Raw genomic sequence first — 23585 nt, forward strand, 5'->3', positions numbered from 1 at the left:
ATACAGGGAACAACCCTTGAACCAATACATATATCAGGAGACACCACGCGCACCGCAGGTCAGAAAACGGTCACCCTCATACACTTCTATCCAACATTCCAAAACTCAAACACCAATACAATCAGTGTCACGTTCACACATATAATACAACAAACCATACCTAATAATGAGTGACTTAACAAAACACAGCCATCTCATACACGACTCCAACCAATGAGTTGCCTAACACCTCAACGCCAACTCATGCACAACAATCTTCCACTTCTGAGACCCCTGTCCCCATTTAGAGCTAACTGTTGTGGTTCAATTTCTGGCACTAAGTCAATGGGTGACTTATTCACATACTATCAGTCAACAACCAATACATAGTAATGAGTGACTTAACTAAAACACAGCCATCTCATACACAACTCGAACCAATGAGTGGCCTAACAACTCACACCAACTCATACACAACAATCTTTTACGTCTGGGATCCTTGTCCCTGTTGTGGATCAAGTTCTGGGACCTTTGTCCCTAACACAGGCTTTTGTCCCCGTTTTTTTTTAGCTCTTCGTTGTGTTTCAAATTCAAGGAAATTGTCTCCAAAATAGTCTCTCAGACCTGTTTCCAATACTGGGACCTTTGTCCTGTTTCAACTTCTTCTGGGCTCTATGCCCCTTTTTTCCCTTTTTTTTTAAACATGCTCTCAGTCCCCATTCTAGTTACCTCAGGCGCGCTGCCCATATTCACACATCAATGTACTAGCGACTTTCAATAAACCCTATTGCACATAACTATAATGTGGTTAGCATACATCGGCAGAAAGGTTAAGCGAAGATCTCCAAACACATTGAAAAAATAACAATAAATTGTAGGCACGCTGAGAATGATAGTCATTCACAAACACTGTTGCATGTTACTTGAAAAAAAAATAATAATAATCACAGTCTTTCTTGTTGTCAAGCTATTGAAGCTCCTGACTGTTCTATTAGCTTACAAACGAAATCTTACTGAAAATACCATTTAGTAATGAAGACTGATGCAATGGGTGCAGCACGGAGGACACGTAAAATGAATAACACTATCAAGTTTTGTGTGCTTCAGGCAACCACAAGATGGCAGCACATTCATTACGCAAAGCCGGGTGGTTGTCAGCACGTACATGCATTAAAACATGAAAGTTGAAGAACAATGCTTGAAGAGAATACCGGGCTCGCGCTGATTCAAAGGTCGGTGAGCACGAGCTGAATTCGTTGCAATGAGTTTAAACTATCATCATTAAAAAAATAATAATAATACTGTGTGAATCGCCAGAAAGCTTAACTAAAATTGTCCAAAAATAGCCACCGCCTTTGGTCTTAATTACGACAGAGCAGGAATCATGGTATCATTTCATCTTTGCCAATAAAAGGATTTTAAAATCGTCTCAAACAAATTCCATCAGCGTACACCGGAGCCCGATCTCTGCCCCCGAACAACACTCCTCATGGTCACCTCGCACTGGGACCTGATCCTTGCCCCCGATTCAAGGTGTGGTTATCAATCACCTCTCACTGCATCGTCAACACTTCACACCGGGGCCCGATCTTTGCCCCCGATCGTCATATTTTCTCAACAGTTACACCGGGGCTCGATCACTGCTCACGAACACACTTCTTAATGTGTGAATAATTACAGTATCCCACACTGATACATGGTGAGTACTCTACACCGGGGCCCAATCTTTGCCCCCGAGTAATATATTTCAAAAGTAAACACCGGGGCTCGATCTTTGCCCCCGATCAACACATACAGATTCTTCACACTGAGACCAAATCTTTCAACAATTAGCAATGGGGCCCGATCTTTGCCCCCAATCACCATATTCAAAGTGAAATACTGAAGCTCGTATTTTGTCCATGATTAACACTGAATCTGGCACGCTTGGGTTAAAGGGCGACCGTTGGCAGGGTCACTGGTGGGGTTTGGGTGCCAGATAGCGTCACATACTTAATTACCACAAAGATGTCTTTTACCTTGTGATTTTCTTGGTTTCAGTTCTCTGTTTCTGTCGATACTTAGTTTTTCAACATCCTTTGGCTTCACTTTTCAGTTCCTGTCACATATCTGTTATGTTGTTTTCGGTTTTCTTCAAATTGCACACGTGGATTCTTCTTCAAAACCATCGCCAAAATGTTGTAATCAAAATGAAGTACTGGACTTATAGCGTAGATTAGTTAAGTTCTTTATTTAAGTTGTTACAAGTATAAATCAGGAAAACCCCACCAGGAGCAGCTGTCCTGCTGCACAGCCCATACCCAACTGACATTCACAGACATCCAACATTCCATCCATCCAACATTCCACACTACACTCATTCTGGCTGAGCAGCAGATAAACGCAAGTTACAACAGTCTTCCTCTTCTCCTTGGCCTTCCCCTACCCCGAGGTTCCTTGTTGGTGGTCTGTGGGGATTGTGAGGTTCGCGTTGACCTGGGCAATCGGTCCGGGTGCATCCATGTTGCTACGCAGTTGATTTTGGTTTTGGTGTGTTTCTCTTGTTCTGCTTTTATAGTGTATTCTCCCTCATGACGCGTGGGAATTGCAGGCCTGTGGCTGGTTATTGCTGATTTTTGTGTCGCGATTGGCCTCATCGCAACTTTTTCACGTTCATGTTTCGCATTTTTGCGGCGTCACGTTGATTTAATGCGGTCACTTGGCGCGTTATCATGGGACTTTCGCATGGTGCCGCCGAGTTGAGAATAATGCGTTAACACAGAGGTATTTTCCTGCGGTAGACTGCGACGTGAAGAGTTGTGTTAAGCTAATTTTGCGACGATTATCACACGTTCTTGAGAATATCCTCCAAAATGTTATTTTCCAGTTGAATAACTAAAGCTGGCAGATAGCCAGCACCAAGAACCACATTGTACTGTGGGGACAATACCCCTTCCCAATCTGTTCCATGCAGGTTTTTGATGTCCTTGCATATAGCAGATATACAAAGGTTGGTGGGACTCGTAGTAAGGGGTAATTCTTGCACTCCGTAGGGTTGTTAGCAACAGACAATATTAATCTCATGGCTAATACTTGACAATGTGGGATTATTTACATTTTCATGTGATCTGAGAATGGCTCCAGGGGCGATGGGAGCCTTTTCCTTACATTTCTCTGGATTGTATGTTAGAATATCAATAACAAAAATATTGCCGAGATATTTCTTACCAAAATATTGCTACACTGGGAGTAGATTTTTTATTATTAACTCCAATGGAACGATATTTTTCTAAACAATAATCAAGGCACAGTATTTTTATCAGGTGTAATATAGGCTATGATACTTTTGTACAATACCAACCATCTAATACCAACCCAAACTACCATGCCGCAATAGCCATATCCAAGGTAAAACTGAAATCAACCCAAATTCATAGCACAGCAATTTATTAGGTCTTCAGAAACCAAGAGCCACAAGCTGGATGCAGTAGAAAACCATCTGCCGTCAGTCACTTTGAATATCAATCAAGGTTGGCAAGTTTTTATTCAAAATCTCTTCCAGATCTGCATTTACCTTCTCTTGTGGGCTGTCGGCATCCGTGCTGTCTTCATGTTCCGCCAGTAATGGTAACACATTGGAAATGAAGGTCTCCCACCAGAGCACAATAAATTCCAACTGTTGATGCCCCAGTGATGTCCCCTCTTCTGTGACGGATCTGCTCTGGGGGTTGTATTTGCACGACCAAGGTTTTGTCGATCCTAGAAAATGAATTACTTTGGCATCTGACCCAAATCTGTGAGTTTGAGACAGTGGAATAAATAATATAAATATCATGTTTAATTTCAAGCTACTCCCATTACAACTAATTTAACAACAATTAAAAATCAGTAAGAGACAATAAATAGTACTTTATCTAAGATAGTAGTGCTCAATTTCGATTGCACTATTTAACTTTGAAACAAATTGCCTATTAGGTGATGAGTGATGCATATTCGATATAGCAAAATCCACTCGCTTTGTGGTACATCTATAAAGGATAAATATAAACATTGTGACACATCGGTGTAATTGTGGATCTTCGTAGGGGTATCTATAAACCTAGCTAGATTTCGGTATTCACTGTCTTTGGCAATCCACGATTATTTTTGACAATATCCTTAGATCAATGATAAATTAACAGGCCTGATAGTGGCTCTCTGACTGTATTGTGCCACCATCTCTGAGACAGGGTCAGATTGGGACAAAAAAAAGGGACGAGACCAAAATAAAAGTCGCCCTGTTAAACCTGGAATCCTTGGTGTGGTTCTCTCTTAATGTTTTGCCTTCCATCCGCCTGTTTTCCTGACTTCGCTTTTGCTGACTTTAGGACTGTGTAGACTTTACCACTGCTAACCAGTGCTTAATTGCTTGTGCTCTCTCCTTATATTAACTTATACTCAATTGGCATATTTAATTTACTCATAAGTCCCTAGTAAAGTGGCACTACCTGTAATTTAAATACTACTAATGAGCCTGCAGCACTTGTTGTGCCACCTACTTAAGTAGCCTTGCAAGCCTGTGATGGTGCAGCCTATGTATGCAGTTTAAACTTCCATTTCGACCTGGTAAAATAAACCTTTTGCCAGGCCCACACCTTCTTTTTTAATACATTTAAGTTACCCCTAGCGTAGGCGCTGGACAGCCCAAAGGAGAGGGTGCAGTGTATTTAAAAAATTGGGCGTGTACCTTTTCGTTTTACATGTCCTGGTAGCGACAAACTCTTTAATTCGTTTTTCACTACTGTAAGGCCTACCTCTCTTATAGGATAACATTTGAGTCACCTTATCACATTTATACCGTGATAATTTCCAAATGGGAGCAGGTAAATCAGGTTCATGTTTGGTGTCTTTGGAATTGTAATCAGAAATCCTCTCTCATGATGAAGTCAGATTTTAAATTACAATTTTTAGAATGCAACTTTTAGAACGTTGGCGTATTCCTGCCTTAGCCATTTAGAGCTTGCAGCCTGTCTCTGGGTCACATGACTGGGCGTAGGTAACAGTTGGGCTTTGTATATTCCTCCTAGATAGCTACATAAAATAGGAAGCTTAAGTGCTCCTGGATGGGGCATGACTGGCAGGATGGGAGGGCGAAGCTGGGCACAGCCCTGCTTACCCTTGTATAGTCTGTGTCCTGCCTCCACACAAAGGATTGCATACCCTTGTAATTAGTCTGGATCTGGGACAGTAATGGTAGGATGCCTGTGGACTTCAAAAGGAAACCTTTAGAAGCTTCTCTCACTTCCAAAGAGGCTGAGGTATCATTATTGGACCTCATGAACCAACTCTTCAGTATACTTCTGTACCTGTGGATACTCTGCCAGGTAGACAAACTGTTGTGCTGCTGAAAGGACTGCCACTCTGTTGGACTGCTGCCCTGCTGGACTACAGCCTTGCTGGATTGCTCTTCTGCTGCCCTACTGACCTTCTGCCTGAGTAAGATGTATTTGGACCTCCTCCTGAACCCAGGACTCCCAGAGTGACTCCAAGAGCTAGTCTGCTGGCCTCCTGTTGAGAGTCAAAGGGGCATAACAGGCTCACAACCACGCGTACCAGCACCCAGATCTAGCTGGAGCAAGCAACCAGGAAGTGGGGCCCCTCAGGTTCTGGACCTTTGGTGTTCCTTCAGAAAGGTGGAATTTAAGTTACTGGGCTCCACGCAACCGCAAATTGGCCCATTGGTGCCGAAACCATGCCACTCGCATAGCCCCCAAATGGAAAGTTCCATCAACCCGAGTGTTAGTGCTACAGCATCAATTCCTCATGGAGAATACCACCGCAAAGCTCCAGCTCACCGACTCACAAGCTCCAGCCCACCCACTCACACCGACAGCATGATCTGCGCTACAGAGATAACCGTCCGGGACGCAAGGTCTGCTCTTCGCGCTACCTTAATGACGTTTCTCTGCTCCTTGCGACCACCTCCACCACAAACTGTACTTTTTGCAATCAACTGATAAGGTAACTTTTCAAAGGGACTAACCTGGTCCCTGTAGCTGACCTGCGCTCCAGCACGGTCAGCCTGAACTTGTGACTTTCTCCTGGTCTCGCATGACCAGTTAGCTACAAGTGGCGCTCTGGGGTTTTTGGCACTATTTTCACTTAAATCTTAGTATGGCATACCCACAGTTCTACTGATTGGGTTTCTGCCAATACATTCTTGATTTATTTCTGAAATTATGCTCTATTATTCTAAATTGGTGTGTGATTTTTCTTGTGTTGTGTTTTCACTTTTTTAATGTTTGTTGTGCTGCATATATACTTTACACATTACCTCTAAGGTAAGTCTGACTGTTTTGTGCCAACCTTCCAGAGGGTTGAGCACAGGTAACTTTAAGGTTTGCTTGTGCCTCATACTGACAAGGATTGTGGTTGCTGCTTGAGTAGGGTTTCACCAACCCTCTCGACGAGGAAACTAGTCTCTCACAGGCCCCCACTAGAGAATCTGATAGCTAAATAAATGGTAATACCAGGGAAATCTACAATAAAAACCATCCCACCTGTCTATAAAACAGGCCCACAACTGCTAAAAAAAACAGCCCACACATTGAGCTGTCATCCCAGCCTATCAGGCACTGCTTGGTTGCGCTATGAGCTAGTCCGACCAAAGGGCCGGACTGGCCATAGTGGGCACCGGGCGTTTTCCCAGTGGGCCAGAAGGGTGGGGGGTGGTTTTTGAGCAGTGGGGGCGGTTTTGTTACTGGGGGCCGCTTTTGCAGCAATGCTGCAATATCGACCCCTGTAACAAAAGTGCCCCCCTGTAACATACACTAGCACGACCCCCTCACTCCCCTCATGCCTGTTAAGCAGAATTGCCAGGGCTGGTTTGTGTTCCCAGTCAGGCCCTGTCCGACCCTACTTTGAGGTGAGAATTATGCACACTTGCCAAGGTAAATTACAAAAATGCTCACAGAGCAGTACAATCTCTCCTTGTCTAGGACCTTGAAAATGACCTAGCTCATTTCTAAGCAATGAAGCAGAACAACACTGACCAACAAATTCTATAGCTAAATATCGGATGATCTGGGACAAATTGAACCAAAGAATGAGTACCTAATGCGATGATGGATGGTAAGCACACCTGTGCATCTATGCTCGCTCTGCTTCATTCCACTTCAAGCATACGTGCATTCTCTCTGATTCCAGTGACACGATAAAGGCATTCCATAATTCATTACACCAAAACACTTTCCAGATATGCCAAGTTCATACCCTACACGATTCCAAAAAACACAATGATATAGTAACTTCTTATAAATCTTATGAGTTCTATCCCTGATTCATCCTCATACCACCATGACAGGATGAGAGCACAACTCTAGTCAAGCTCACACAACACCAACATACTTCCCATGGAGACCAAACTAGATTTCAGCACTCTTCAAACCAAGCACTCCCTCAATGGAGTAAAATACTACCTCTTCCACTCTTGAAGATTGCCGCCTCATCAAGAGTATGAAGAGCATATAAATCTGATAACAGCACAAATACAAAAGCCTTTCCATGGAAGACAGCTAACATTGTGGAGCTGGGCAGTGAGATTCCTTAAAGATAGAAGGAGAGATGAATCCAAACTTTACCACTACATAGGGTGCTGCATAAAGCACAATACTCTGCAAAAGTGCCTAGCTTCAAACTTCATTTGTGGAAGAGAATTCGGAAAGTGCATCATGATGTCCGGGTGACCAGCATTCATTATAAACACACTCTCTTGGCTTGGCAGGGGCATTTGTGTCTCAAGGGAAAGCACATGGTCTCTATGCATAACTACTCATGTGCAAAGACTGGACTTCCATTACATTTCCTCACTGCCCACAATGCTTACTTTCCTAGTCCATTCCGATGTACACTTGACTTTTCAAAGAAAAGCCTTATGAGAAGGCACAAGCACAACGTTAGCTATTACAATGTAAGTGAGGTAGGTAAAATTGTTGTATTCTTTGGTAAAAAATGATAAGTTTGTTTTCTAAAACATCTTTTCCTGAAATTACTTTTCGAAAACATCTTTTACAATAACATTGTTTTTAAAAATAATAATCATTGCATTCTAATGCAAAAAAACCAAAATGTAGCACAGACAAAGACAAATAGACAGACAGCCAGATAGACAGATAGACAGATAGACAGATAGACAGATAGACAGATAGACAGATAGAGAGATAGAGAGATAGAGAGATAGATAGATAGATAGATAGATAGATAGATAGATAGATAGATAGATAGATAGATAGATAGATAGATAGATAGATAGATAGATAGATAGATAGATAGATAGATAGATAGATAGATAGATAGATAGATAGATAGATAGATAGATAGATAGATAGATAGATAGATAGATAGATAGATAGATAGATAGATAGATATGCTAGGAACAGTTTGTTTGCCTTGTCAAAAACAAACAAAATAAACAAATAAAATTACACAGTGGAGGTCCAATTCTTGTAGTTACAGTCAGGTCAAAGTTGGCAAGAAATGTTTTGTTTCTTGAAGAACTATGGCACGGTTTGACAAATCTGCACACACATGTGGGGGGGGGGGGCAGAAGTGCAATTTCCCATTTTGATTCCCATAGAAAACCTTGCTCTCAGATACAGAAATAAATTGCTGAATTGAATTACACCACGATTGGCAAAAAGTTAGAACTTTACTCAGAAAGCGTGCTTTTTGTGATTTGGTATAAATTAATTCAGCCGTTTTCGAAGGAATTATTGCTTACAAATTTGCTTGGACGTGCATGAAGAGGACAACACTGGTAACAAATGAGAGATAGATGCAGCCTTGCTGTCCAGATATGCTTTGACTGGCCTAATAAAAGTGGATGGGTGGATGCTGATTGGCTAACTGGACATGGAGAATATGTTGTTGCAGACATTACAGGTCCCTGGGACTTAGTACCTGAGTCCTGAAAAAAATTAAGTCAATGGCAAAGTAGGTTGTAGGGTGGGCCACCCTAACCCCAGGGCCACCAAGTCAAAATGTAAACAAAAATATTTTAAGTCGCTCGTACAGCATTACCTAGTGTGGCATCCCATGTGAAACTATGGTAATATAGTACCACACAAATGCAGCACACTAAAACATTACAACAAAACTATGAGAAACGTCTGGTGATAGACCAGACACTATGGCCAACCATCACTGTGCAGGTTGTAAGCCATGTGCAGTGGAGGTTGGCCATCGGCAGGGGTAGTGGGTTGGGCACAGGGCCAACCCACTATTGCACATGGCTGAAGGCTAAGCACAGTGGGAAGTTGTCCACACGCTGAGGGCTGGGCATTCGTAAAGGGATGGGTGTAGAGCCTGGCCAGAGGATAGCCCCATGACCATGTTCGTTGTGTATGGCAAGAGGCAATATGCCCTCCACAGCAAGTAGTTGGGTGACAGGGGGTTAGGAACCCTCTGTGGTTTTTGTACCAGTGGGTGGGGGGGTTGAGTGCCCACAGGGTTTACACACCACTGCTCAAGGCTAAACGCCATACACTTCAGGGGCAGGGGGCTTATGGGGTGTTGGGCATCAGCAGGGAGTTGGGCGCAGAGCCTGGCGAGAGCCTAGACTTAGTGACAAACCCCAGACCCACTGTAACAGCAATGACTACTGTGGTAACCAGCAAGGCCCCCAGTGAGGTTCCATGGTCCCGGTACTGCAGAACCAAAATCCCAAGAAAATGAGAATAGACCAGACCATGGGGCCAACTGCTGCTGTGCAGGCCGGAGGCCAAGCACAGTGGGTATTGGCTGCATGCAGTTGGTTGGGCGCGGGGCCTAACCAATGCTGAGCACGCCTGAAGGCCATGTGCAGTGAGGGGTTTGTGCTGGGCCTTGCGCCCCGTTACCCGTTATGTACTGCTCATGACTTCACATATCGCATCACTCATGACAGGTTAAAATACATAATTGATGCCATCACTGATGCATTTCAAATGACATAATTGACAACATCACTGATGACATCTCAAATTACATTATCCAAGATATTGTTATTGCCATTACTTCATAATTCCTTACATTGTTTTAAAAATGGGCATATACTCATATACAGGATGGAGTTATTGCCCTGGAGGCATATGCGGCTGTGCATATTGAAAGTTGCTTGATGCACCATTTAAAAAACAGTGAAGTTTGGGTGCAAATAGTTCTCCTCGTTAAGCAAAGTAAATGCTGAGTAGTCCTGTTTTGTGTTGGTGAGGCATTTTTCTAAGTAGGTTGTGGCTTAAACCAAAGTCTGTTGCAAAAAACCTAGGCGAAATACCAAAGCTTCTGTAGACAATAGATTATCCTCCAGTGGATGTCTGGACACATAACTATGTTAAATATGCAACATTATTACAATACAGTCCTATGTACAAATTCCATAGACTTGAAACAGGGCAAAGGTGACTTTTTAAAAGTCATCTTTCCAAAATGTTTATTATAGCCCTGATTTTACCAGTGATTTGGGCTTGTAGCAAATATGTCAAAAAGTCCAAAAAATTTAATTTGTAGTTGTTTTTTAGGCACACATAATATTAAATAAACTTAATATTGCATCCCAATGTTTTCCTTTGGAACAGCCAATCTTGCTACATTGAAAACAGCTTTGAGGTGGAAGTCACTGTAAGGACATGTTTAACATTAACCTTTACTTGTCCTACTCTTAAATAACATGCACCATGCCTTAATGGACAGTAAGGCTTACTTAGGCAAGACTTATAAATATTTAAAAGATGGGTTTTAGACCTAACAAAAGGGGTCATTTTGGCAGGTTGAATTTAAAGTTTACACCTTCACAACTAGGCTACTGGTGGCAGGTCTGCAGTCATGTATGCATTGTCACTGCAGTGGGTGACACAAGTGCTCAGTGTACTGTTAGCATTTCATTTAATGATCTGGGAACATAGGGAATTATAGGCAAATTAAATAAACCAATCAGGTGTATACCAATTTCATAATGATGAAAGGAGGAACAGAAGCACATTACTACTGATGGATGAAGAGCAAAATTAGGGTTCAGCAAGAAGTCCCCCAAAAATCCCAGGTAGCTCTGCAGAAAGTGCAAATTTCCAATAGTCTCCGCAGTTACACAGTCGTTCAATGGTCTGCCATGTTGACAAAAGATGTCTAGGCAGTCGGATGCCTTCACTGATTGCTTCTATTCCTAATTGAAGAAGTTGACATTTTCCAACAGTGGCGGATGACCTTTTAAAGTGATGGGGCTGAACACCTGCCCACAATTTCAAGATGCAAGTAAGTGAACTTGACTGGCTCTGAAGGAGAGGTAGGGTGTTTCTCCTTGTGAAGATTCTGGAAACACACTTGATCAAATCATGCATTTTACAGCAGATTTTTTGTATACATTTTCTAAAAAACAAAGGCTAGTCAGGGGGACTCATGAAATATATACCAGTACTCTCCTGGAGTACCAGTGTCACCTGAACCTACCCCAGATGTTTTGTAGGTCCACCTGTCCTAAGATAATCTATCCAATCCAGTGAGGGCACCATGGATACAAATTGTTAGAGTTACCACTAATACTCAGTACCCTCACCCAAATACATTCAGACTATAAATGGGCAAGCACAACAAGGAGTTTTCTGAATGTCTGCCTTTGGCTCAGTACTTGTCCCATGCAGAAAAGCAAGTCAATTAAGTATTGAATCTGGGACCACCTTCAAGAAATTCATTTCAGGACGTGTGCTACATAAACATCTCCCTTATGTATGGCATAATACACAATAATTTTGCACTACTTACAGCAACAATATCAGTCTTTTATATAGTGAACATGACAAAGTGGCATCCCTAAGTTTACTCCATAGCCATGTATTCATAGCACCGGAGGTGGGAAAATGATAATGTTTAAAAACAATTATTTTTAACAGAGTTTAATGCAGCAGAATTATCTAATGTATCAATGCGAATACAGCAGCTCAGGAAATGACCTACTTTTAACCTGAAAGTCTTTATCGTGTTGTTTGCTGTTTAATTTCCATCCTGTGATGACTTAAATGGAGTTCTTGCTCTGAGAGCTAAACCAGACCTCTGACTCAACTTTTGCTTGGCTTGTATTCTGGCTCCCAGAATCAAGTCAAACATCTCACTCAGGTCAGGCTCAGCTCTCCCTACGACTTTCCTGGCTTGCCCGCCTCCAATACACATGTATAGACTGCACACAGAGAAGATACACATTCACACTTTCACAAGCACATGCTTACACTTATGCCTTATTACAATGTCGAGCGGAGACACCGCTGCAGAATTGGGACCAGCCGACCTCCGGTCGGCGGCTCCTAACGCAGCATTACAATGCAACCGCACAAGCTCCCATAGAGAAATGGGAGAATGTGTACATCCTGCACCGCATGTGTAGGAGAGTAGGATCTGCACTTACGTTGCCCCCACTTTTTTTCTGATGTTAACACTGGTTTCTGGCTATAGTCTGGCTGGGTCCCTGCTAATCAGGGCCCCAGTCTCTCTGTTCTCTCTAAACAACTTGGAGTGCATATTAGATGCACTAGTGCTTGGATACTGTGGTACCTTATGAGCCCCTAGTATATGGTACCTTAGGTACCAAGGGCATAGGTACTTCACAGGCCTACCAGGGGCTGAAGCATGTATTATGCCACCCCTGGGAAGCAGACTAAATCTGACACCACAGGCCTGCTACTGCAGCCTGGGTGAGGTAGTGTTAGCACTCCTCACTGAGGTATAGGTTCCTATATCTCACCTTACACACACATATAAACCTATCAGCCACCCCTAAGGCAGGCCCTATCAATCCTGAGGGCAGGGTGCATGGTTTACAATGTGAGGGGGTGCCTCTGCCTGAGCAGGGCCCCTCTGCAGCTGGCAGAGTCTATTCTCTGTGGCTGTTTGTGGATGAGGTTAAACCATATACTCTTATGTGCATTATAACCAACCGGTAAATGCTAACTTTGGAATGACTGCATCAAAACATGTCGTGTTTGGTGTCAAACAACTTGGAATCATACCCCCACACCAGTAACTGGTGTGGGAGTATGATCCCACCCTTCTAGAGGGGACGACATGTGCCCCCTGTGGAAACACGGTAGAAATCTGAAAGAGCCCTGGCATCACAAAATGGATGCCACCAGCACAGACACTGGGCTGCCCTCCTGCTGCTGACTGAAACTCGCAGTGGAGGAGGCCCAACAATAGGCATCCTGTCACAGGGAGGTGTCACCACCTTCCAGACAGGATTTAGTTTATTGGAGCTGGGTGGGTGCACTCCTAGAGTGCTTTGAAGTCCTGCACTGGGGGAGCAGTAAGCTCCTCTGTGCATATGCCAGCTCAAACCGGTTCAGGGGCTACCTGCCCCTGCTCTGGCGCGAAACTGGACAAAGGGAAGTGGTTGTAATCACCCACCCCCTGACCCTCTCAGAGGAGTGGTCATAGAGCTAGTCCCTCCCTTCCTTTTAGTATAAGTTAGGGAAACCTTGCCATTGCAAGTCAGATATCCCTGGACGACGCTTTACAAGAAGAATCCTGGTCCTTCGACGTTCCACTACCTTTGGAAGACGGAAGAATCTCCCTTAGAGTCAAGGAGTGACTCCCCTGCTTGGCAGGCACCAAAAACTTGAATCAACGGTCGCAAACTTTCCCACTCCCACCGGAGTCCCTGCAGCCCCAGAAATAGATTTCCTGACTTCTTGACGGCGAGTGGACCCCACGAGTGACGAGGAATAACAATACCTGGGTACCGTGCACTATTGTCGAGTGCAACCCCTTCACGATGTTCTACGAACTTGTGCTTTGGACCATTTGTGGGCCATGCCTCCAGCAGGTTGTGCACCGAAAATCAAAGGCCTACCCTGTCCCGAGTGACCGTGGGCTCCTGTAAAGCATTTCCTCATGAGGCGTCTTTGCGATCCCTTGCCCGTTGGTTTGTGGGTCCCCTGAAGACTTTCTTATCAAACCAAAGCACTCCCCTGATTGCTCCAGGACTGCCCTCACTCACCCTCGCTGGGTGAGCCCCTCAGACCTTGCTGGTCTGCACCATTGACTTTATTCACTTTTCACGAGACTTACTGTTGCCAAGGCTTGTTGGCTCCAATCTGGTTGCCGACACCTCAGTCAGCTGCAGACGTTATGGGGCACTCCGAATCCAGCTGCTGGTCATCATCGATCTCTCCTGGACCTCGTGAGCGAAGAGTCAAAACACCCTTGATCACCTGAAATCACCAGACATCCATGGGCATCCATCTTCCTGGCCCCGGGTCACTGGCAAGTGACTGTGAACACTGTTCCTTCTGCTTTCAGGTCATCTTCATCTTGAATCCAACCTTGGATTCCACCGGACACTTCTTCAGTCTTCGCAAGCAGCAAATCTTCTTTGGCTTCCATAGAAAACAGCGACGCGACCGACACCAAAAGACACCTATGGACCCGGCTTCCCTGGGTGAAGTAACTCATGCACTCTGGTGCCCTAGTGTGTGTTGGCCCTCGAATTACTTACCTTGTAAGTGGCTTGCTTGTAGACTTCCTCGAAGTACCCTTAAACTTTAAAAATCCGACCGCGACTCGCTCTATTGAAATCAATAGGGAACCCGCGGCTGTGTTCTCACACTGTACGCGTCTCCCGTGGGTCTTTTACTTACCTGCCTTGGGTGGATTAGTGAAGCCCCAGCGATTCTACAGGCCCTAGGCCTTGTCCCCTTGCAAGTCGACTTTCCTAAACCTCTTTTTTAGTATATTGTCTGGTACACCCCTAGGGCCCCAGCCATATTTTTGCTTAACTTACTGTGAAACGTTGATATTTGAATGTGTTCCTGGCTTCTAATCTCATAAAGAGATTAGTAGAGTGTGTCTAGAAATAAATACATATATATTTGATATATATACCTGTGTGGTGTCCTTTCATTTGGTAATTCAAGAGATTATAAGGTAAAACAAGCTGCTTTACATTCCTCCGAGACTTAGCCTGAAGGCTGCTCTCCACAGCTACCACTAGGATACTTTTCTTTAAAAGGTTGTCTTAAACCTATCTACCATAAGAGTCGAATTGGACTGGTGCAAGGTGGCCACTATTACTAGTGACCAGCATATGCCAGGCCAACTTCTCACATTGGTGGGCAGCGTGTGGGATTCCTTCTTGCCATTGTTTTACCAGAAAATCTCTATTTGAATTACTAACTGAAAACCACTAAAGGTACTCAAGGTACATATAAAAGTCAAGCTTAGTATCAATACGTTCTACTGAGCTTAGAGTTGTTTGTGAAGGGATATCACACCCTTCCTACAGCTCAAGCTAGGATCAGTAGGCCACAAACTAGTGTAGGTAGTACAACACTGCACAACACTAGAATGTCCTCAAGGGATTGTGCCAGTGGGTCCACCCAACCTCAGTATAAGGACATGACCTTCTTTGACTTGAAGGCCATGTGTGTTGCAAGACACCTGGGGTTAGGACAGTGTCCCTCCACACTACACCTGATAAATCTACTGATAGCAGATGATCTTAGACTAGCTCTAGGAGCTAGTGGATCTGGATCAGGGGGTGGGTCAGCCATAGTCTTTGGGTCAGATGATGAAAATCAAGATGACCTGGAGTCTGTGATTGAAGGGCCAGACACACATGGGTCTGAAAAGGACAGAGGAATTCTCCCTAAGAGAGCTGACAGAGTGGAAGAGAGGCCTAGGTCCCCTTCAAGGGAATCTGACCACTCATATCACTCTTACAGAGAATCTGTCCAGCAGAGGAGCTCATACTCTAATAGAAGGGAGACCTCCTCTGAAAGAAGGTACAAACTGCTCCAGTATGAGGAAGCAAGACTTGCCCTCAGAACCAAGCAGTTGGCCTTAGATAGAGAAGCCTTTGAGCTCCAGAGAGCTTCTAAGAAAGAGGGGTTAGAACCCCCTGGTGGCAGCAACAGTGTCCCTAGAGGCAGAGATTACATTCCAGACCATAGGAACCTGTCCAAGGTTGTTCCTCCCTACTGCTATGGAGAGGGCCTGTAAAGTTCAACAGCTCCCACAGAAACAGTGGGCAGCAATCTTGTCGCTCTCCTTTTCTGATAAAGGAAGAGACAAGCTCCTCACTCTTAGAGAAGAGGATGCTGATGATTATAAAGTCCTGAAGAGTGCACTGATAGATGGGTTTGGCTTAACCACTGAACAGTACAGGTTGAAGTTCAGAGATACCCAGAAAGCACAGACTCAGGACTAGACTGACTTTGTTGGTTGTGCAACCAAGGCTCTGGAGGGTTGGCTGGTTGGTAGTAGAGTTACTGATTTTAAGGGATTGTATAATCTTATAATGAGAGAACAGATCCTTAATAATTGCCAGAACCAGTTGTTGTATCAGTACCTGGTGGACTCTGATCTGACCTCTCCCCAAGAATTGGGAAAGAATGCGGACAAATGGGTCAGAACCAGGGTGAGGCAGAAAACCCAGAACCAAGGGGACGCTCTGCCTATTTGCTGCTTTACTGAGGATCCTGCCATTGCCCCTGTGGGACGGAGGTGCTGACTTACAGGGGGACTGCCGCCTGGGCTCTTTGCTGCTGCCTGTCGCGTTGATGACAGGCATAACTACATCTCCCAGCAGCCCCTTGGTTGCGGGCCGCCACCACATCCAGCCGCGACGGGAGGTGCTTAAAATCAGCTGAGCACTCACGACGCGCGAGACGCGCGCGGGCGCGCCTGGGCCAAGCCCGGGCCAAGAGCGGGCCCGTCCGCGGCCGTCAGCGACTGGGAGAGGCTGGGCTGGGCCGCCCCTCTTTCACCTGCTGGACTGCGCCCAAAGGAACTCTAGTCAGTGAACTCGAACATTGTGTGGTATCTAGTTGGGGTTTGTTCCCATGACTGCTTTGTGTTGTATTTGTCCAGGGCATTCTGTCAACAATGAGTAAGAGCAATATGAAAGGGGGTGGGGTGGGGGTTTAGGTATTGTGGGGACTCTTGACGCCTTTTTTATCAGGGCCGAATCAGATCTGCTCCAGGAGATTGAGAAGACGCAAAAACGATTGTCCCTAGATCTTAACTGACTCCCTGTGGGTATATCTCAGCCTGATCTTGTATTACCGGTAGATCTAGTAGAAACTAGGGCGGTGTCAATCACCCACAAGGCCCAGATACATCAACCAGCCCCCATATCACCGGTATCAGCTTTGGACGCTTCACTCATTGAGACTGAGAATTCTATTGTTAACCAACCCACCCCTTCCAATATCCTTACCCGTCAGCAAAAACTAGCGACCTTAGGGAAAGGAGGGGCTGTTGGTCCCACTAGTGTCACAGCCAAGAAAAGGAAGGCAGGTAACATCCCAACCACTTCCCATCAGGCTAGCAAGGTGTCAAAAACTAAAGGCTCTCAGGGAAGGAAGGGCCGCGTAATAGAGACTGTCACCCCAAATAAACAAGGGCCTTTAAATGTAAACCCACAGCGTTCCCTCAAACAGATTGAGCTGGAAATGGAGGATAGTATCATTTTTAAAATAGAAGAAAAATTATTATCCATGCTTAATCCAATTCTTTCTAAACTTGGGGATATAGATTGCAGATTGAGTAAAATGGAGAATCAATTATCTCTGTACCAACGCGTCCCAGTGGGGGGAGGGATAGAAGGACCCACTGACCGGCCCAGGGAAGCAGCCATGGCACAAAACATTACATCTGAGGGGTTCCTTAGAAGGCAAACTACCAAGACTCTAGCCCCTCGTGCAGAGAGACGTACTGTGGAAGTAACTTGTCCTAACCTGAGTAGTGGGCCTGAGTCAAGCATGGAGCCTGTGCGAAGTTGGGACTATCTTACTAACCATCGATCACATAGACTGAATCAGTTTAATCTACCCCCCGAGGCCACCCCCTATACTGTTATCCTATCAAACGTGCCTCCTTTGTCACAAGGCACGGAGGAACACTGGACATCCCTCAGAAATAAAGCCCTTAATCACCTAGACAATCTTACTGGGCTTGGCAGTTGTCTGTTTAGAGATTTTAAAATGACACGGAGAATACCGTGGATTGGTGATTCAGAGAAACAGAGCAATGGGGATTGTGTGGTATTAAATTTTGCCTCACCATATCTTGTTAATCTCATTCTTGAGAGAGCAGGGACAAGGAATCTAAGGGGTGTAGGCATTAATATCCTACCTCTAGGGTTCTTTTATCGAAATACTGCCCCAATAGAAAGACACAGGAAACAGTTGAATGGCAGAACTTCAATCCAGGGCCCAAATGAGTTCATTGTCCCTACATATAACCGATTTGAGACACTGAGCAACCTTGGGGAAATAGATTGACTGGGCTCCACTATATCTACAAAGGTAAATTTGGCTAATGGGTTACCTTTTAACAACAAGCTCTCAGTAACAAGCACCCAGACAAGGAAGAATCATGTGGGGACAAGGATACTCAGTTGGAATATTGCGTGATTAAATAACAAATCAGATGATGTTAGGTGGAAGGACTCCCTAAGGGTGTGTGATATTATCGGGCTGCAGGAAACCTGGGACACCAAAAACATGTTTCATCTGGACGGCTATACAGCTTATTGGTCCCCAGCAATTCCCTCTCCTATGGAGCGGGCTAAGGGCGGGTTATTGACCCTGATCTCTTTAAAAATCGAGGGCACTCACACTAAAGTGGAGACCGGTACACCATATTGTCTGGCTGTCCAAATTTCAACTAGGGATGCAGGTGTTTGGCTTATTGTTAATTTATTTTTATAACTCTTTTGAAAAATCCTTCACAAATGAACACTTAGTTAGCCTGCATGATTTTCTGGTGTCATATAGCAGAGAAAACCGAAATAGTTATTCTGTCCTCGTGCTAGGTGACTTCAATGTTCATTGTTGTAAAGAGAATTGCTACGTTTGGGATAGCCTGGGACCAATGAGTCAAGAGAATACACACTTTGAGCATTCTCCTCAAGGTCTTTATCTTGAGGAACTGGTGGTAGATCATGATTTGATTTACCCTGCGGGAGAATTGTCAGTCCCTACATTTAAAGGCAAGGGAACAGGATCTATGATCGATTTTATTTTTATTAGTGCTGTATTGGCTAACAGGGTAAGTGGGTATTGTGTTTCCTGGTCCATTTTTAGTGACCATAATCCCATCACACTTACTATGGTAGATGACTTAAAGAAAACGGATAAATCTAACAGAACAGTGGGTAAAATAGAGATGTGCCCCATGAACCAAGCTTGTCGCCTGAAATGGTGCCGGGTAGTACCAAGGGAGTTTTACACTAACTTATGGGCCGAGGTTGGAGATGAACTGGCCGTCTGTCTGGGAGAGGGCAATGTGGACGAGAAAGTCATGGGGGCATTCTCCAAAATTTGTGCCCAAGTTGACAGGGATCTCAAACGACCATGTCAAGGTCAGGGTCAACAGAGGGCAGGGGAAAGGTGGTTCGATCATAACTGCTCTGTAGCACATCGGAACCTGTTGGCTGCTTTGAAATCCACTCCATCAGATAAAATAGCCATAGCTGGATTAAGGAAAACATATAAATTGGCGTTGAAGAATCGAAAAAAGGAGATTAGGGAGGATGCCTGGGATGAGCTCCTCTCCGTTGATGTAGTTAATAATAGCGCAAAATTTTGGGCAGTGGTGAACAAGTCCTTTTTTCAGGAATCCAGTAACAGTGAACTTGACTGTGGTATCCAGGAACAGGCGTGGCTAAATCACTTTAAATCAGTCTATGAAAGGGTAGTCACTAGCATTAACCCTGACTTTAATGTGGATAAATACGCCCTGTCTTTCACTGAGTCAGAGGTGGCTGTAGCAATAACTCAGATGACGAGCAACAAGGCCCCCGGACCGGACGGCGTCCCGGCAGACCTGTTTAAAGCAGACATTAAGATCTGGTCAAAAATATTATATAATGTTTTTGTTAATGCCTTTCAGCTAGGTCTGCCAAGTACATGGTCGGAGTCCGTAATAATACCGATCTTCAAAAAGGGTAATAGAGGGGATCCTAGTTGTTATCGCCCGATATCCCTCATCGACTCTGCAGTTAAGGTGCTCGGTAGGGTCGTGTTAGGACAACTCACGGGATGGCTTGAAGAAACAGATACCCTTTCAGCTCTACAGTATGGCTTTAGAAAGGGCATGGGTACGATAGATCAATGTTTAAATTTACATCTTTTGATCGGAAAATATACTATTGCCAAGAAGGGTGCACTTTACTTAGCATTCATGGACCTATCATCGGCCTTTGACCGAGTGAATAGGTCCAAACTCTGGACCATGCTCTTAAATCTAGGAGTTGATAAAAATATTGTATACTTCCTTGCAGATCTACATAGGGACTTATCAGCCACCGTGAGGTATGACCAGATGGGCAACTGTACTAAAGGCATCAACATTACCAATGGCGTTAGGCAGGGGTGCATTTTGGCCCCCCTACTTTTCACGCTCTATATCAACAACCTTCATTCCGCCTTAATTGCAGGTTGTAAAGATATTCCTCGAGCCGGGAAATGTTTTATCCCGGCGCTTCTTTATGCGGATGACGCTGCCCTGCTAGCCAGAACTGCTGTTGGCCTTCAGTCACTCTTAAACCTGTTTGCAGCCTTCATGAGATCTCTGGACCTTACTGTAAATTTTTCAAAATCTCATGTAATGGTAACTGGCTGTAAGACTTCGAGGGTTAAAACCTTTTATTGTGAAGGGAACATAATAACTAGGGTTTCCACGTTCCCGTATTTAGGAGTGTTATTTGATGACCAGGGCTCGTGGGGAACTCAAATTTTCGCTAAAAGGAATGTCTTAACTAGAGCCACATTGGCGGTCTTAGGCTTCGCACGCAAACTAGGAGCTACACCCATGAAGGCCCTCCGAAAAGTTTATAGAGCAAAATGTATCTCCCTTGCAATGTACGGGGCTGACCTGTGGGGCATTAGGAATGTGAAGGCAATCCAGGTGGTTGAAGATAAGTTCCTCAGGAACATATTATCTGTTCCGCAATCGACAGCCAGTTACATTGTTCATCAAGAATGTGGGGTTGGTTTTGTCGAAGATTTAATTGCCATGGCCCCCCTGTTAAAATGGATTGTAACCTGGCTAAACCCTGATATAGGGCTAAATCGCGCAATTCTGAAAGATTGCCTGGCCCTTGATTATGGGTCCCGTATTCCCTGGCTCAAATATGTCTATAATATGTCAATGAGATTGGGCAGACCTGACTTATACAACTTCCCAGAAAAATTGGTGAGGGGAGATGTTAAGTGGGTTAAAGAAACATATTTGCGAATAGCCACTATGGCCAGAGAAGAGAGAGAGCTGGTAAAACCGACTGTAAGGGCACACCAATTGCTGAAGACTACAGTGACCATGGAACCCAAACCACCGATTCCTACTGGTTAGATTTAGATTAAATCAATTCCACTTTTTTTGTGGAAAATCGCCAGGCTGGAAGAGAGTGGAAGACCTAGGCGCCTGCACATGTGATGATTTTTCAGGTCAGGACACCATGCCCTTTATTTTCTTCTGCAAACACCTTACTGGTATCAGGAAGCGTTTTATCTTGCCAATCTTAGTTAATAAGGGCTTTGTGCAAGCCAAGCCAGCATTCCTGTACCTGCAGTTATTGCCGAATATGTGGGAAATTTTTAATGTTTCTAGTTTTCTCTCTGCGGCTGTAAAAAATTGTAAGGAAAATTAGCAAAACCTGAATTGCCTAAATGTTTTAGGAAAAATATATTTAATTGATTTTGTTGCTGTGGCTTTTGCTATGCTTTTAATGTTTTTATATGTTAATCAAGGTTTTAAATTTTTATTGACATACATGTCTTTTTTTTAGTATGCTTTTATGGTTTGTTTATAAACCGAATAAAGTAAATTTGATGATGATGATGATGATTATGAAGTCCTGAAGAGTGCACTGATAGATGGGTTTGGCTTAACCACTGAACAGTACAGGTTGAAGTTCAGAGATACCCAGAAAGCACAGACTCAGGACTGGACTGACTTTGTTGATTGTGCAACCAAAGCTCTGGAGGGTTGGCTGGTTGGTAGTAGAGTTACTGATTTTAAGGGATTGTATAATCTTATAATGAGAGAACAGATCCTTAATAATTGCCAGAACCAGTTGTTGTATCAGTACCTGGTGGACTCTTATCTGACCTCTCCCCAAGAATTGGGAAAGAATGCAGACAAATGGGTCAGAACCAGGGTGAGACAGAAAACCCAGAACCAAGGGGGCAACACTAAGAAGCAGGATCCTAAAGGCTCTGAGAAAGGTGGGGATAAGGCAAAAGACCAGAAGTCTTCACAAGGGCCCCAAAAATCTGCATCTGGTGGGGATTCACAGTCTGCAAAGGGAAAAAGGCCAAAAGAAGCCCTGGTGCAAATTCTGTAAACAGAAAGGGCACTGGACTTCTGATTGTACCAAGTCCAAAGACCAAACCACCACCACTCAAACCCCTAAGGCAACTGTTCCCCCTAGTACAAGTACTGGTGGAGGTGGTAATCAGAATAAGGGTGTAGTAGGGTTGACCCTGGGTTCTGATGTGGACTCTGGCCTAGTCAGAGTACCCACTCAGGCATTGCTGGTTTGTGAGGGAGACCTTGACATGTCCTTCCTAGTGAGCCCCAGTAATCTGGGCAAATCCAAACAGCAGCCTATAATAAATGGCAAACAGGCTTTGGCATTCAGGGACACAGGTGCTAGTGTCACCATGGTGGCAGAGGATCTGGTGGACCCTGCACAGATCATCCTGGGCGAAATGTACCAGGTTACCAATGCAAGCAATGTCAGGACCAACCATAGTCTGGCAGTTGTGAATTTCTTCTGGGGAGGGGTAACTGGCCTCAAGAAAGTAGTAGTCAGTGCAGACCTCCCTGTCTATTGGGCAATCATCTAGAGACTTCAGCCTGGTCTGAAGTAGAGTTATGGACTCATGCTGAGATGTTGGGCATACCTGCAGAGGTATTTGCTGTGACCAGGTCACAAGCCAAAATGCATAAAGCTGAACCAGCTCTGGATCCTGAAACTATGGACCAGATGCTACCCAAGAGGAGGAGCAGTAGGGTTAAGGCAGTGCCTTCCCCTCTCTCTCAGATCTCAGATTCCCCACCTGAGGGAGGAGAAGCAGAGCCTGAAGAAGGAACTGCCCCAGAGGAACTTGAGCCTGGTCAGGTTGAGTTCTTTGGGGCAGGGGGACCTTCCAGGGAACATCTGAGAAAGGAGCAACAGTGCTGCCCCTCTCTTGAACCCCTCAGACAGCAGGCTGCTGCTGAGGCTGCTGGGAGTGCTAGTGGGTCCCATACGGTTTATTGGGATGAGGGGCTCCTATATTCTGAGGCTAGAGATCCTACCCCTGGAGCCACCAGGAGGTTGGTAATACCTCAGAAGTTTAGGGGGTTCCTCTTGACCCTAGCACATGCTATCCCATTGGCAGGACACTTGGGTCAAAACAAGACCTGGGATAGGCTTGTTCCACATTTCCATTGGCCACAAATGTCAGAGGACACCAAGGGGTTTTGTCGCTCCTGTGTCACTTGCCAAGCCAGTGGCAAGTCAGGTGGCACGACAAAGGCCCCCCTGATACCGCTACCTGTGGTGGGGGTACCCTTTGAAAGGGTAGGGATCGACATTGTTGGTCCCCTTGACCCTCCAACAGCTTCTGGGCACAGGT

General features: G+C 44.7%; 1 protein-coding gene across 4 annotated transcripts in view; it reads right to left on the reverse strand.

The window, feature by feature from the left end:
- Positions 1-23585, reverse strand: part of GYG2 (glycogenin 2) — a 349183-nt gene that overhangs the window by 99839 nt on the left and 225759 nt on the right. For all 4 annotated transcript variants that reach the window (XM_085622236.1, XM_085622235.1, XM_085622234.1 and 1 more), the window contains exon 7: positions 3533-3752. In XM_085622236.1, coding sequence (XP_085478362.1) covers positions 3533-3752 — 220 coding nt within the window. The remainder of the gene's footprint in view (positions 1-3532; positions 3753-23585) is intronic.

The sequence above is a fragment of the Triturus cristatus genome, chromosome 8 (assembly GCF_964204655.1).
Source record: "Triturus cristatus chromosome 8, aTriCri1.1, whole genome shotgun sequence".
NCBI classification, from domain to species: domain Eukaryota; kingdom Metazoa; phylum Chordata; class Amphibia; order Caudata; family Salamandridae; genus Triturus; species Triturus cristatus.